The sequence below is a fragment of the Aythya marila genome (assembly GCF_965140915.1).
Source record: "Aythya marila genome assembly, chromosome: 25".
Lineage (NCBI taxonomy): Eukaryota > Metazoa > Chordata > Aves > Anseriformes > Anatidae > Aythya > Aythya marila.
In genome coordinates this window covers 3,452,525-3,463,373 of record NC_139066.1, presented here as the reverse complement: position 1 = coordinate 3,463,373, position 10,849 = coordinate 3,452,525, and the positions used below count along the sequence as shown (strand labels likewise).

Here is a 10,849-nt window from a genome sequence, read left to right as displayed (position 1 = left end):
GACCTGTGGGGCTTGAGCCGGCAGCAGCGGGGCTGTATGAGGAGGAGACGGGCTCCGGCTGCTGGGCTGGGCTCTGGATGCTTGCTCGGGCTCTGGCTGCAGTCCCCGGCTCGAGGCGGGGGCTGTCGGGCCCGCTGCCCCCCTCAGGTCCGTGTGTGGGCAGCCCGCAGTGAGCATGCTCCCCTCGCGCTACGCAAAGTACGCAGGCAACGCCGAGCACGCGAGCTGCGCCAAACACGTAGGCTCCGCAAAGCGCGCAGGTTCCGCAAATCGCGCAGGCTCCGCTGAGCGCTCGGGCTACGTAAAGTGCGCAGCGTGCGCCGTTTGCGGCCGCTGGGTGCGGGCCGGGCCGAAGCGGTGGCGGCGCCGCGTGCCTCAGGTAACGCGGCCGGGCCGGGCCCCGCGGCCACCGCGCTGCTCCCCACGGGCTGCCGGGGCCGGGCTTCGGCCCTCTCCTTGCCCCCGACCCCGTTACCGGCAGCCCTCGGCCCCGCGGTGCCCCCCGGGAGGGGCGGCTCGGCTCTGAGGGCTGCGGGGCCGGGAGCTGCGGGCTCCCCGGGGGGCTGAGGTGAGGGGCCGGGGGCTGAGGGGCAGGCGATAAGGGTGAGGGGGGCATGGGGGGGCAGAGCAGGGGGATAGGGGTGAGGGGAGGCACGGTCTGCAGCCAGTTTTAGCCTGGCTCACCTTGACTCGTGTCCCTGCCAGCAGCCCCCGGGCGCTGTCAGGGGTCTGTTGGTTTCTACACGTTTCATTTTGTATAAGGCTGGATGGAGTGTGTAGGGGTTTTTTTTGTTGTTGTTGTTTCTTTTTTGGAACTGGATGTGCTCAGGGTTTCAAAATTCATCCTGTGAAAGCCTTGTGGGTTTGTAGAGCAGGTGGCTCCGTTGTCCAGGTGTTTCATGCAAATCCTGTGGCATGTAAATGCTGTTTTCGTGTTTGAATTCACCTAAAGCTGTGATATAAGCCAGCAAGCAGCATGCTGAAATCCTGGGGTCTGCCTTGCTGTACTTCCCGTCTGGATTCATGCTCACGTGAATGTGATCTGTTCGGGTTTTTGCTAGAACGAGAAGTCTTGAACATAAGCGTTTATTTTAGCTGTCCTTGTCACTCATAGCAGTGAGTTCCCTGCATGCATTACTCAGAGGAGTGCTGGTCGAATTTAGAAACAAATTGCTTCTATTTCAAGTTCTTAAGAGAACGGTCTCATTAACATTGAAGTTCCCACTCAGATCTGGGTGTGAGAGGGAGTAAAGGGAGTACTGCCAAGTCTTCTGCAGCTGATCATCCCCAGACGTTTGTGAAATGCACAAATGCATTTTATATTATTACTGCTGTCTGAAACCATGGTTTGGACCTCAGTAATCTGCAGTTGTCGGTGATGGACAGTCTGAGTGACAGACCGTGACTGCGGCAATATTAAAAAAAAAGTCATAAGGAGCCGAGGGGGAAAAAAAAGTGAAGTATCAGATCATCTCTGCAGGTTCCTGGCAGATCTGGGGAGGGAACTCCAGGCTCATGAGCCAGCTTACTCTGTTATTTTGAGGACTAGTGCAATATCCATCCTCTTCGTGTTTTTTTTGTTGTTTTTTTTTTTTGTAGACCTTTAGTTATAAGGTCGCCATCTCTGAACAGAAATAGTGGAGGGATGCTGTAGGACCTGATTGTGAGAATTGATCTAGAAAGATCAAATATGATCAGTTTTAAAGAAGCGGAGGCTATCAGAGCATTTCTGTTTAAAGTAAATGAATTAAGCACATTATAAGATTTACTGCTTTTGTAACGCATTCCTGGATCTGACTGTGTCTAATTACTAATTAATGAGAACTGTAGGCACCATGTGTGCTGAAATGAGTTGGCAACTCTGACTGAGAGTTGCTGCTGAAGAGTCATTTTTAGAGCAGGACATCACTGTTTCTAGAAATTGGTCACCTGAACAGTTTGGCCAGATGTGAACTTGCTGCTGCCTCAGCTGCTCCTGCTACCAGCAGAAAATCTACTATCTTGCTATTCAAGTTAGTTTTTTTCTTGTTAGAGTGTTCACTTTATACAGAAGATGGCAAGATGAGGCAGAACTTTTTCTCTCGTGCTGACCTGACTCCAATAATGTTTTGAAATTGTTCATGGAAGTTGGGCAGAACTGGAGGTGTGATGGAACAGGCTTTGTATCTCCTAACGTAAGGATTTGTTGCAATATTTTGGATTTATTTTATTTTTCCAGTGAAAATGAAGAATTTATATATTTTCGTTGCTGTCCTGTTCATCCCGTGGAATTTGTCTTTGGCAAAGTACGATGAATTTGAGGACGGAGATGACATTATGGAATATGATGATAATGACTTTGCTGAATTTGAAGATGTCAGTGAAGATGCAGTCACAGAGTCTCCTCAGAGGATCATCACGACAGAAGATGATGAAGAAGAAGCCACTGTAGAGCTTGAAGGTCAGGATGAGAATCAGGAAGACTTTGATGACACAGACACACAGGTAATGCCTCATCTCCTCCCCCTGTGTGTTTCCTAATGGTGTCTCTGAACCTTACCTTCTCACCCTGTCTTTTTGGATTTTGATTGCCCAGCTTTGGATTTTTATGCTCTGTGTGATTTTGTCCTTTAGGAAGGTGATACTGAGAGTGAGCCGTACGATGATGAGGAGTTTGAAGGCTATGAAGAGAAACCAGATGCGTCTCCTAGCAAAAATAAAGACCCCATAACAATAGTTAACGTAGGTATAAATTTTGATCCTTTTATTATTTGGTACTTCATCAGTTATTTATGGCACTATTTTGTTGTACAAAGAGAGAATCTGTCCTAAAGAATTTGCTATTTGAATTAACAAGATTCAGAGAAGAAATAGGAAGAAGCTCGGAGACGAGAAACACCTAAAATAATACAATAGGATAGCAGCAGGATCCATCAGCTCTCAATTCCATGCTCTTGGAATTCTTCATGCATTGTTTTATGTTACTTCAGATATCAACTCACGAAGTAAAACTTCCAGGGCAGGTATGTTTGGTCTGTCAATGTCTTTTAAGATGGTAGAACTGCTGTCCTTGGGTCTGTGCTGGATTCAAGCTGAGAAATGCAATTGGAATATAGATGAGTAAATTCTTCATTAAAACACATGGTTTGATGCATAGGTTTGGCCAACGCATTTTATGACTTAGGTTCTGTTACCTATATGAAAAATGTGGAGAGATGGCAGAGCTATAGAGATAAACTTCATTTAATCCAGAGAAAAAAAATACATCCCAGAAATGTCTGAGTGCTCTCTTAACACAAAGAGGAAGTTACAGTGATGATAGGCTTGCGGTAAATGTAGTGTACTTTTAGCTTGTCTGTGGCTAAAGGTTCAGGTTGGATGGGGTTTGGAGCAACCTAATCTAGTGGAAGATATCCCTGCACGTGGCAGTGGGGTTGGAACCTAGATCATCTTTAAAAATCCCTTCTAATCCAAACCACTCTGTGATTCTGACACTTGACTTCTCAGATGGTTTTTGAAACCGATGTCTGTCCACACTGCTTCACCTGCTTGTTGCCTCCCAGAAGGGTCTTTTACAGAATGATCAGGTGCTTAAGGCCTATGCTTTTATTATCTTTAAGATCTCTTTTCAAATATGGTGGCTGACCTTGGCAGTGAAAATGAAGGTTTGGATTGTTTTATGACTGAAGGGTGACATGATGATAAGCAGAACTGCTGATTCTTCTCTGAAATGGAAAGGCAGGCAGGCTTCCATGCTTCCTCCGCAGTCCATGGCTCTTGGTGCCATCCTGAAAATGTTCCTGGACATTTAGATTTCAGCAAAAGGTAAATGATGATCGAATAATGCTGTGAGGGGCAGGGCATCAAGCCCAGATAATCATTGGGTTGAAATGCTTGGGCTGTTGACTACTCTGGAGGATAAATGTTAGCATCAGCTCACTTGGAAGAGATATTTTTTTGTGTGTGTGTGTGGTAGCCAGGTATTTTGGCAATGCTGTTTTCAGTTGTTTCCCGTAGGACTTCTGTGTCCCAGGAGAGCTAAATGCGTTATGTGTAGGCTTAGTTGTGTCCTGTTGCCATTGTGACGCTTGCTGTTGGATTTGGGAGGAAAACTCTCCAGTACTCTTCATTTTTTTCAAATTGCATATACCTAATCCACTCGGTAAGGGAAAAAAAAAACAAAACGATTTCCATTCACTTTCCATAGGTCCCTGCTCACCTTCAAAACAGCTGGGAGAGTTATTACATGGAGATCCTGATGGTAACAGGTCTTCTTGCTTACATCATGAATTACATCATTGGGAAGAACAAAAACAACCGTCTGGCTCATGCGTGGTTCAATACCCACAGGGAACTGCTAGAAAGCAACTTTGCTCTTGTTGGTAAGTCCTGTGATGATTAGGATGCGTTTTCAGTTTGAGTAGAGATTGTTTTAGACCTGCCTGTAGGCTCTAGAGAAGGGAAACCTTTTCTATGCGTATGTGTGACAGCACTGAGGGCAGCTCTGGGGGTAGATAAATAGTGCGCTAGTCTTTAAGTGTTGAAATTAGATTATGGTGTGGTATAAATTATTCAGAAACATCAAGGTGAGTCTGAAGTAATCCAGGGACAACAGATTTATAAACCTACTGATGCTACTCTGGCGTATAAATTGGTGCTTTCTAGACTGCAGTTCTTCTTCATTGTCATTTTCTCCAGGGGACGATGGCACCAGTAAAGAAGCCACAAGCACTGGGAAACTAAATCAAGAAAATGAGCACATATATAACTTGTGGTGCTCTGGAAGGGTGTGCTGTGAAGGAATGCTTATCCAGCTAAAGGTAAGGATGAGTGAGTTTGTAGCACTGCTCACCTACTGCCAGTGTTCAGGAAGTCCTGCACCTGGGATGGACAGTCTCACGTGTTAGTTCAGCTCATAACTTGAGGGAACAAGTTATGAAAAACTCGATCAAACACAGAAAGTCAACCTGCTTTTGAGCGGTGTAGGTGACTTTTAAAGGGCTCTTCAAAGTTAAACTATTCAATGAAAAACATCTACTTACATCTGCCGTGTTTTTCCTTAAGTTCCACAGCTATCTGCCTATGAAGCCCAGCATTCTAGGTATATTTATCAACGTTCTGTGTTTACAATCTTGTGTTTTTAGTTTCTCAAGAGACAAGACCTACTGAATGTTCTTGCGCGCATGATGAGGCCAGCTTGTGACCAAGTGGTATGTCCTCAACCCTTTAGATTGGCTGTGATAAGTTGTTGCATTCCTTTTGCGCTGCTCTGCTGCTTTGGGCTGTATTTATAACCCACACATGAAGTGCTGGTTATCTTTTTTTGGTGTTTAGTATCTGTTGAAATAATCTGCAAGAATCATTCATATTTCTTTTCTGTGTGTGAAATGCAAACTGATGACTAGGAAATGTTTTATCTCTAGGGGTTTTATTATTTGAGTGGTTTTGTGAACAGTTCGTTGTGCTTCAAGACCTCATCTTGATTAAAACGTATTTTTACAGTCTAAATTTAATCTTTATTATTAAAGAACATATAAAGAACATATAAAGAATAATCTTTAATTATTGTTCTTTTATCTATACAGTCAGACTGAACAGAGCTGCTTAATGCATATGCTGGCCTGCATGTTCTTTCTTGTAATGTCACTATTTGCCCAGCCACTTTCTCGTAGAGGTGAGGGGAATCTTTAATCACATAAATGTCAAGAGAGGTTATATTTTGGAAGAATGGTGGCTTAGAAAATGTATTCACAATACACAATGTGACTATAATTGAATTTATAATATTAATTAAAATAATTAAATTAGATGTGGACAGATAATCTTATCAATAGATATCTGCACAGCAAAGGCTTATAGCTCTTCTGTTGAGGAGTCACTGTCATTACACGGTAGCCTTATACCAGAATGCTGAATTGAGTGCTCCAGGAAAGGCGCTTTTTAATTTTAAGACACACTGAGAAGCTTTAATTTAACAACCTTTATCTCAGCTGTGTACAGCCTTGCTTAGGCTTTGTTCTTTGAGGTAATGAAGGATGAATCAAAATGTCAGATAAGCACTGAGGCAGCAGAAACTGTTCTTCACAGAAGATGCAGGTCTCAATTTGGCTGGTAGTCTGAAGATGGAGTGCATCGTAGAAATCTGATCAATGCTAATAACTTTCTGTCCCACAGCAAATAAAAGTAACAATGAATGATGAAGATATGGACACCTATGTGTTTGCTGTCGGAACGAGAAAAGCATTGGTGCGACTTCAGAAAGAGATGCAGGACCTGGTATGTGTGCTCACAAGGGAATAATAACAAGATAAAGCCAGTGGGATGTAAGAACCTCTGATCAATAGATCGCTTATTTTCTTGGGAACAGCTGAACACTCATGACCGACCTGTTGGAATTACTGTGGGGGAAAAGATATTTTCACCTAATAGATGGACATTTAATGCCATCAGCAATCTGCAGCACTATCCTGCTGCTGTCAGAACTGTAAGAGAAGAGGCAACTGAAAGCAGCCTGCCTCCTTTTTTTGATATATAGTTAGCTTAGGAGGAGGTTGAAGTAGTACATTTGGGATACACGCGAGTCTCATTTTCTCCTAATCTAATTTGCACAAATGACTTTGTAAAGGATTGAAAAACGAACTTAAGCGATGTGGAAAATTTGCAGTCATGTTTTTACCTAGTGTGAAATAAAGAAAATTTCCCATACATTCAAGCCCTGAATTTTGCAAAGAATCCAGTGATAATGAGCAGTGGTTTGCAGATCTTTTCTCTCACAACATTTCAAACAGCACTCAAACATGGTTGGCAGGATGCCAGTTGGTTTTGTTGATTTAGCAAACAAAATAAGCAAAATATATTAAACTTTATCAGGTGTGCTGGCATGGATGTATTATATCTTTTTCTTTAAAGTACTCACTATTGAGGGGAAATACTGACTTAAAGGCTACAGGCATTTATATTACATGCTTTACTTTATGCTTGAACTGTCCCCAGCCAGACTGAGTGACTGAGTTAATGCATTTTTATTGTTTCTTATCTGGTACTTTTAGGGGTGCCATTGTACTGAAACAGTTCAGTTGATAAGCTATTTGCATACTTGTGCTATTTTTAATTTTTTTTCCCCTTCCTCTCTTTGTAACAGAGTGAGTTCTGCAGCGATAAACCTAAGTCTGGTGCAAAATATGGGCTTCCAGATTCGCTGGCTATCTTGTCGGAGATGGGGGAGGTCACAGAGGGAATGATGGACGCAAAGGTGATCTTGAGTGAATGAGTACAAATACTCCTTGGTGTCCCTGGTACTTGCAGCCTGTGCAAATGTTCTAATCTTTGTTTCCTGTAAAAATCACAAGAGAGCAAAATGGCCCTCGTGAGATCTGGGAGAATCAAGAAAAATATAAGGGCTAGCAGAAGGGAGTAATTGCCACTTCTTTATTTCTTTTATGTGGCAACTGTTAGTCTAACATATGATCTGAGGACTTAGAACTGCCTTTCAAAGCCTCAAAGTTAGCTCCAGCACCTGGCTTGAAGGAAGGTGTTGGTCTCTCTGCAGATCCTCAATGCTGATGTTTGTTATTAAATGAAATAGCAAATCCCAAATGAGAGCAACTCGAGTTATTAGATGCGTTAATTCCATGCATTGAGGCCCCTTCTAGCAAAAGCTAAAAATTTCAGCAGTTTAAATTGTGGTGTTACTGTGGCAAGCTGAGCACAAAATTTTTCTGAGTGATGTGTGGCCGAGCTGCAAACTAATACGGAGTGTGTAGGCTGATGTCGCTCTTGGTGGTAGGAGAAACTAACCCCTGTTTCTCTTTTAGATGATACATTTCCTCACGCACTACGCTGACAAGATCGAGTCCGTCCAATTCTCGGACCAGTTCTCCGGTCCAAAACTTATGCAAGAGTACGTACATATAGAGCTAGATCTCTCCTTGCAGTAGCAGCTCTAACAGTATGCAAAGTAAAGGCTGACAAACCTGTTTGCAGTGTGGAGCTGGCTGGAATGCACATAAAGAGAAATTGGGAGCAAAGGTGAAACAGCTGAATAAATACGCTCCCAACGCTTACAAATGCTGCATCAGTGTAGATGATCAAGGTGCTGTATTGCCTTAATGTTTATTTTTGAGTGCTGGTTACTCTCTAGTTTGGGCAACTCCAAATCTCAGATAGCACCTGGCTGCTACAGTGTACACAGCTCGTGAAAAACAAGTGAGTAATCCCACTAAGAGGATACAACAGGGTAGAGTTAAAGAGCCAAGAAATAACGCTGCAAGAGTGGTTGAAAAAGCACGTTAATACGTTCCAGTAGCATCTGAATTAAGAACTAGGTTTGAGCGAAGTCTGAAGTGTTTAAAAGAAGTGCTTTTAGCTGCTGCCTCAGAATTGCCAAGTAGTGGGTGCTTTATCTTATCATCTGAGCTACTATGTAGGCTTTTGCAAGGGTGTATTATGCTTGCAGGCATATAAAAAAATGATCTGTATCAAAACTTGAAACTGCCCTCCAAAAGGATCGTGCTTTCTTATAATTAAAAAACAGCAGCATGTGAGCTTTGTACTGAAATTGCAAGGCTTTGGAGGCTCAGTGGAATGTAGGTCTGACTTTGTTGCATGAGCCTGTGTTTTTTTTGAGTAGTCAAGTCTTGAATTCTTAAGAATTTTTTTTTTCTTTCTTACTGATGCTTATATAAGCTTTATGTCTCAAGTAGTAGTATAAACTTCAGGGTATATGTAAAAGTGAATGCCTTTAAAAATATACAAGCTTATCTAGGGGTCAGATGACTTCTGACAATCAGCTTGGATGATGTTATTTGTATGCCCACATTTTTTTTCACCGATTCCAGCCCCTTTTTTTCTTTCTTACAGGGAGGGTCAGCTTACAAAACTGCCCGAAACTAAAAAGACACTTTTGTTTACATTTAATGGTAAGAGAACTGGTGTATGTGTGTAAATGTATCTGGGGGGTGTTGTGTTTTACCTGTGCAAGGTATGCTCAAGTTATGTCACCTATGGAAGATAACATTATTAGGAATGACTGGTGCATGTAAACAGGATTGCTGACTGATGAACCTGTAAGCAGAAGGCAGTAATAACAAGGAGGACTCAGCAGCATATTGTGATTATAAAAGGAAACTGAACCTTGCTATTGCGGGTCTTAATTCACAATCATATCTCTGCTGGTGGTTGTATTAGGTTTCAGTTGGAAGATGACTTGTTTTAAGCCACACTGTTTGCAGTGTGAGCTTGCACAGAGTTCCTTGGTTATCCCTGTTTTGGAAGAAAAGCAGTCTATTCCAGAAAAAGACCACAGTTCTCTTAAGAATTCACAGCTATAGCTCCAAGTAAAGTTAATGTCAGAGCCAGAACTCTGTTTACTTTTTGTTAGTACAGAATGAAAAAAAAAAAAAAAGAAGGATCATGTGGAGGAAATGTGACTGAAGAATCTATGTGCAATCTCCAAAGCAAAATCCGTCTGTTAGTAAAGTCATTTCCAAAGAGGATGATAATATCTTTCTTGAATGGTGTGAGCAATAAGGAAGGAGCGTTGCAGCTAATAGGAAAATCTTGCCAACCTAATTAACAAGGAGCTCTCTGTTTCAGTGCCTGGTTCAGGCAATACTTCCCCAAAGGATATGGAGTCTTTGCTGCCTCTGATGAGCATGGTTATCTACTCTATAGACAAAGCAAAGAAGTTCCGTCTGAACAGAGAAGTAAGTTGTCTGTGTTTAGTGCCTTCTGAATATTGTATGAAATCGCAAACGTTAACCTTTGATCCTTAATCCTAAGGCTGGGAGCCTTTCGTTTCCAGTATAACTACTACAGATACTCCATCCTGCTCATAGGGAATCTGTATTAACTGCCTTTGCTTTTATCTCAAAAGGGCAAACAAAAAGCTGATAAGAACAGGGCTCGTGTGGAAGAGAACTTCCTTAAGCTGACTCATGTGCAAAGACAGGAGGCTGCCCAGTCCCGTCGAGAGGAGAAAAAACGGGCAGAGAAGGAGCGAATCATGAATGAGGAGGATCCAGAAAAACAGCGACGGCTGGAGGTGAGATGGATTTTCATCTTGTTACAAGCTACAGGCGAATTTCTGCGACGTATCTCCAGGGCTGCTTGTAGGCATACAAGCAGCAGCAGCCAGCTTTGATTTCTTACTTTGCCAGAAGGCAGCACACGCTTCCTGTGTATACTCTCTTGCTCTCCCAAACACGTAAGGGCTCTCAGTGGGGAGCCAGCTCACGTGGTTAGGGATGCGAACCCAAGTACAGTACTGGGGGTTGCCGCCTTTGTTCTTTTTTGAAACGATCAGCTTGTTCTTTGAAGGGATTGCTGATGTTCATTTAGCTCTCTGTATTCTTTCCTACAGGAAGCTGCTTTGCGGCGTGAGCAGAAGAAACTTGAGAAGAAGCAGATGAAGATGAAGCAAATCAAAGTGAAAGCTATGTGACTCCATTGTGAGACGCCTGTCTCAGTGCCACCTGCAGAATTTTAATTCACAGGGTACAAAGACGTACTGAACTCCATAATCCTACACTTTTTTGAACACTACTAGCCATTAAGGGAAATGCTCCTTGCATCGGTGTTACTTATTTAAGTATTACAGCAACATTGCAGGTGTATGTAGAGAGCTTTGTCTCAGCAGTTTTATTCCAGGTGGTATAAATTTTTGCTACTTGTCTGTTTAAAAAAAAAATGCAATATTCTTGAATGCTCATTGTCATTTGTTCTTCAAAAACATATGATTGTAAACCTGTCCACGTGTGCTGGTAACATATTAATGCTTTGGTTTTAAACTTTGGTTTTAGTTTTTGGGAGGGAAGGGGGAAATTCTTAATTTAAGGGGAGGAAAACTGCACAATAAGCATTTACCATGCAT

General features: G+C 42.6%; 1 protein-coding gene across 3 annotated transcripts; it reads left to right on the top strand.

The window, feature by feature from the left end:
* Positions 1–44: 44 nt before the first annotated feature.
* On the top strand, positions 45–10,726 carry CCDC47 (coiled-coil domain containing 47). 3 transcript variants are annotated; one of them, XM_082778818.1, is made up of 13 exons: positions 45–147; positions 2,219–2,484; positions 2,614–2,721; positions 4,187–4,361; positions 4,678–4,799; positions 5,124–5,189; positions 6,154–6,255; positions 7,121–7,231; positions 7,794–7,879; positions 8,839–8,897; positions 9,574–9,683; positions 9,854–10,021; positions 10,340–10,726. In XM_082778818.1, exons 1-13 carry the CDS (start codon positions 78–80, stop codon positions 10,418–10,420), a joined length of 1,524 nt encoding a protein of 507 aa, XP_082634944.1. In that variant the 5' UTR covers positions 45–77; the 3' UTR covers positions 10,421–10,726. The 3 variants fall into 3 exon arrangements, with proteins under 3 accessions (XP_082634944.1, XP_082634945.1, XP_082634946.1); XM_082778819.1 differs by lacking the exon at positions 45–147 and adding an exon at positions 200–379; XM_082778820.1 differs by lacking the exon at positions 45–147 and adding an exon at positions 386–568.
* The last annotated feature ends 123 nt before the right edge of the window (positions 10,727–10,849 follow it).

Coding starts and splice junctions, on each gene's coding strand:
- CCDC47 (XM_082778818.1), top strand. CDS start 78: ATGCTTGCTCGGGCTCTGGCTGCAGTCCCCGGCTCGAGGCGGGGGCTG. Junction 148..2,218: donor GGGCCCGCTGCCCCCCTCAG/GTCCGTGTGTGG, acceptor TTATTTTTCCAG/TGAAAATGAAGAATTTATAT. Junction 7,880..8,838: donor GGTCCAAAACTTATGCAAGA/GTACGTACATAT, acceptor TCTTTCTTACAG/GGAGGGTCAGCTTACAAAAC.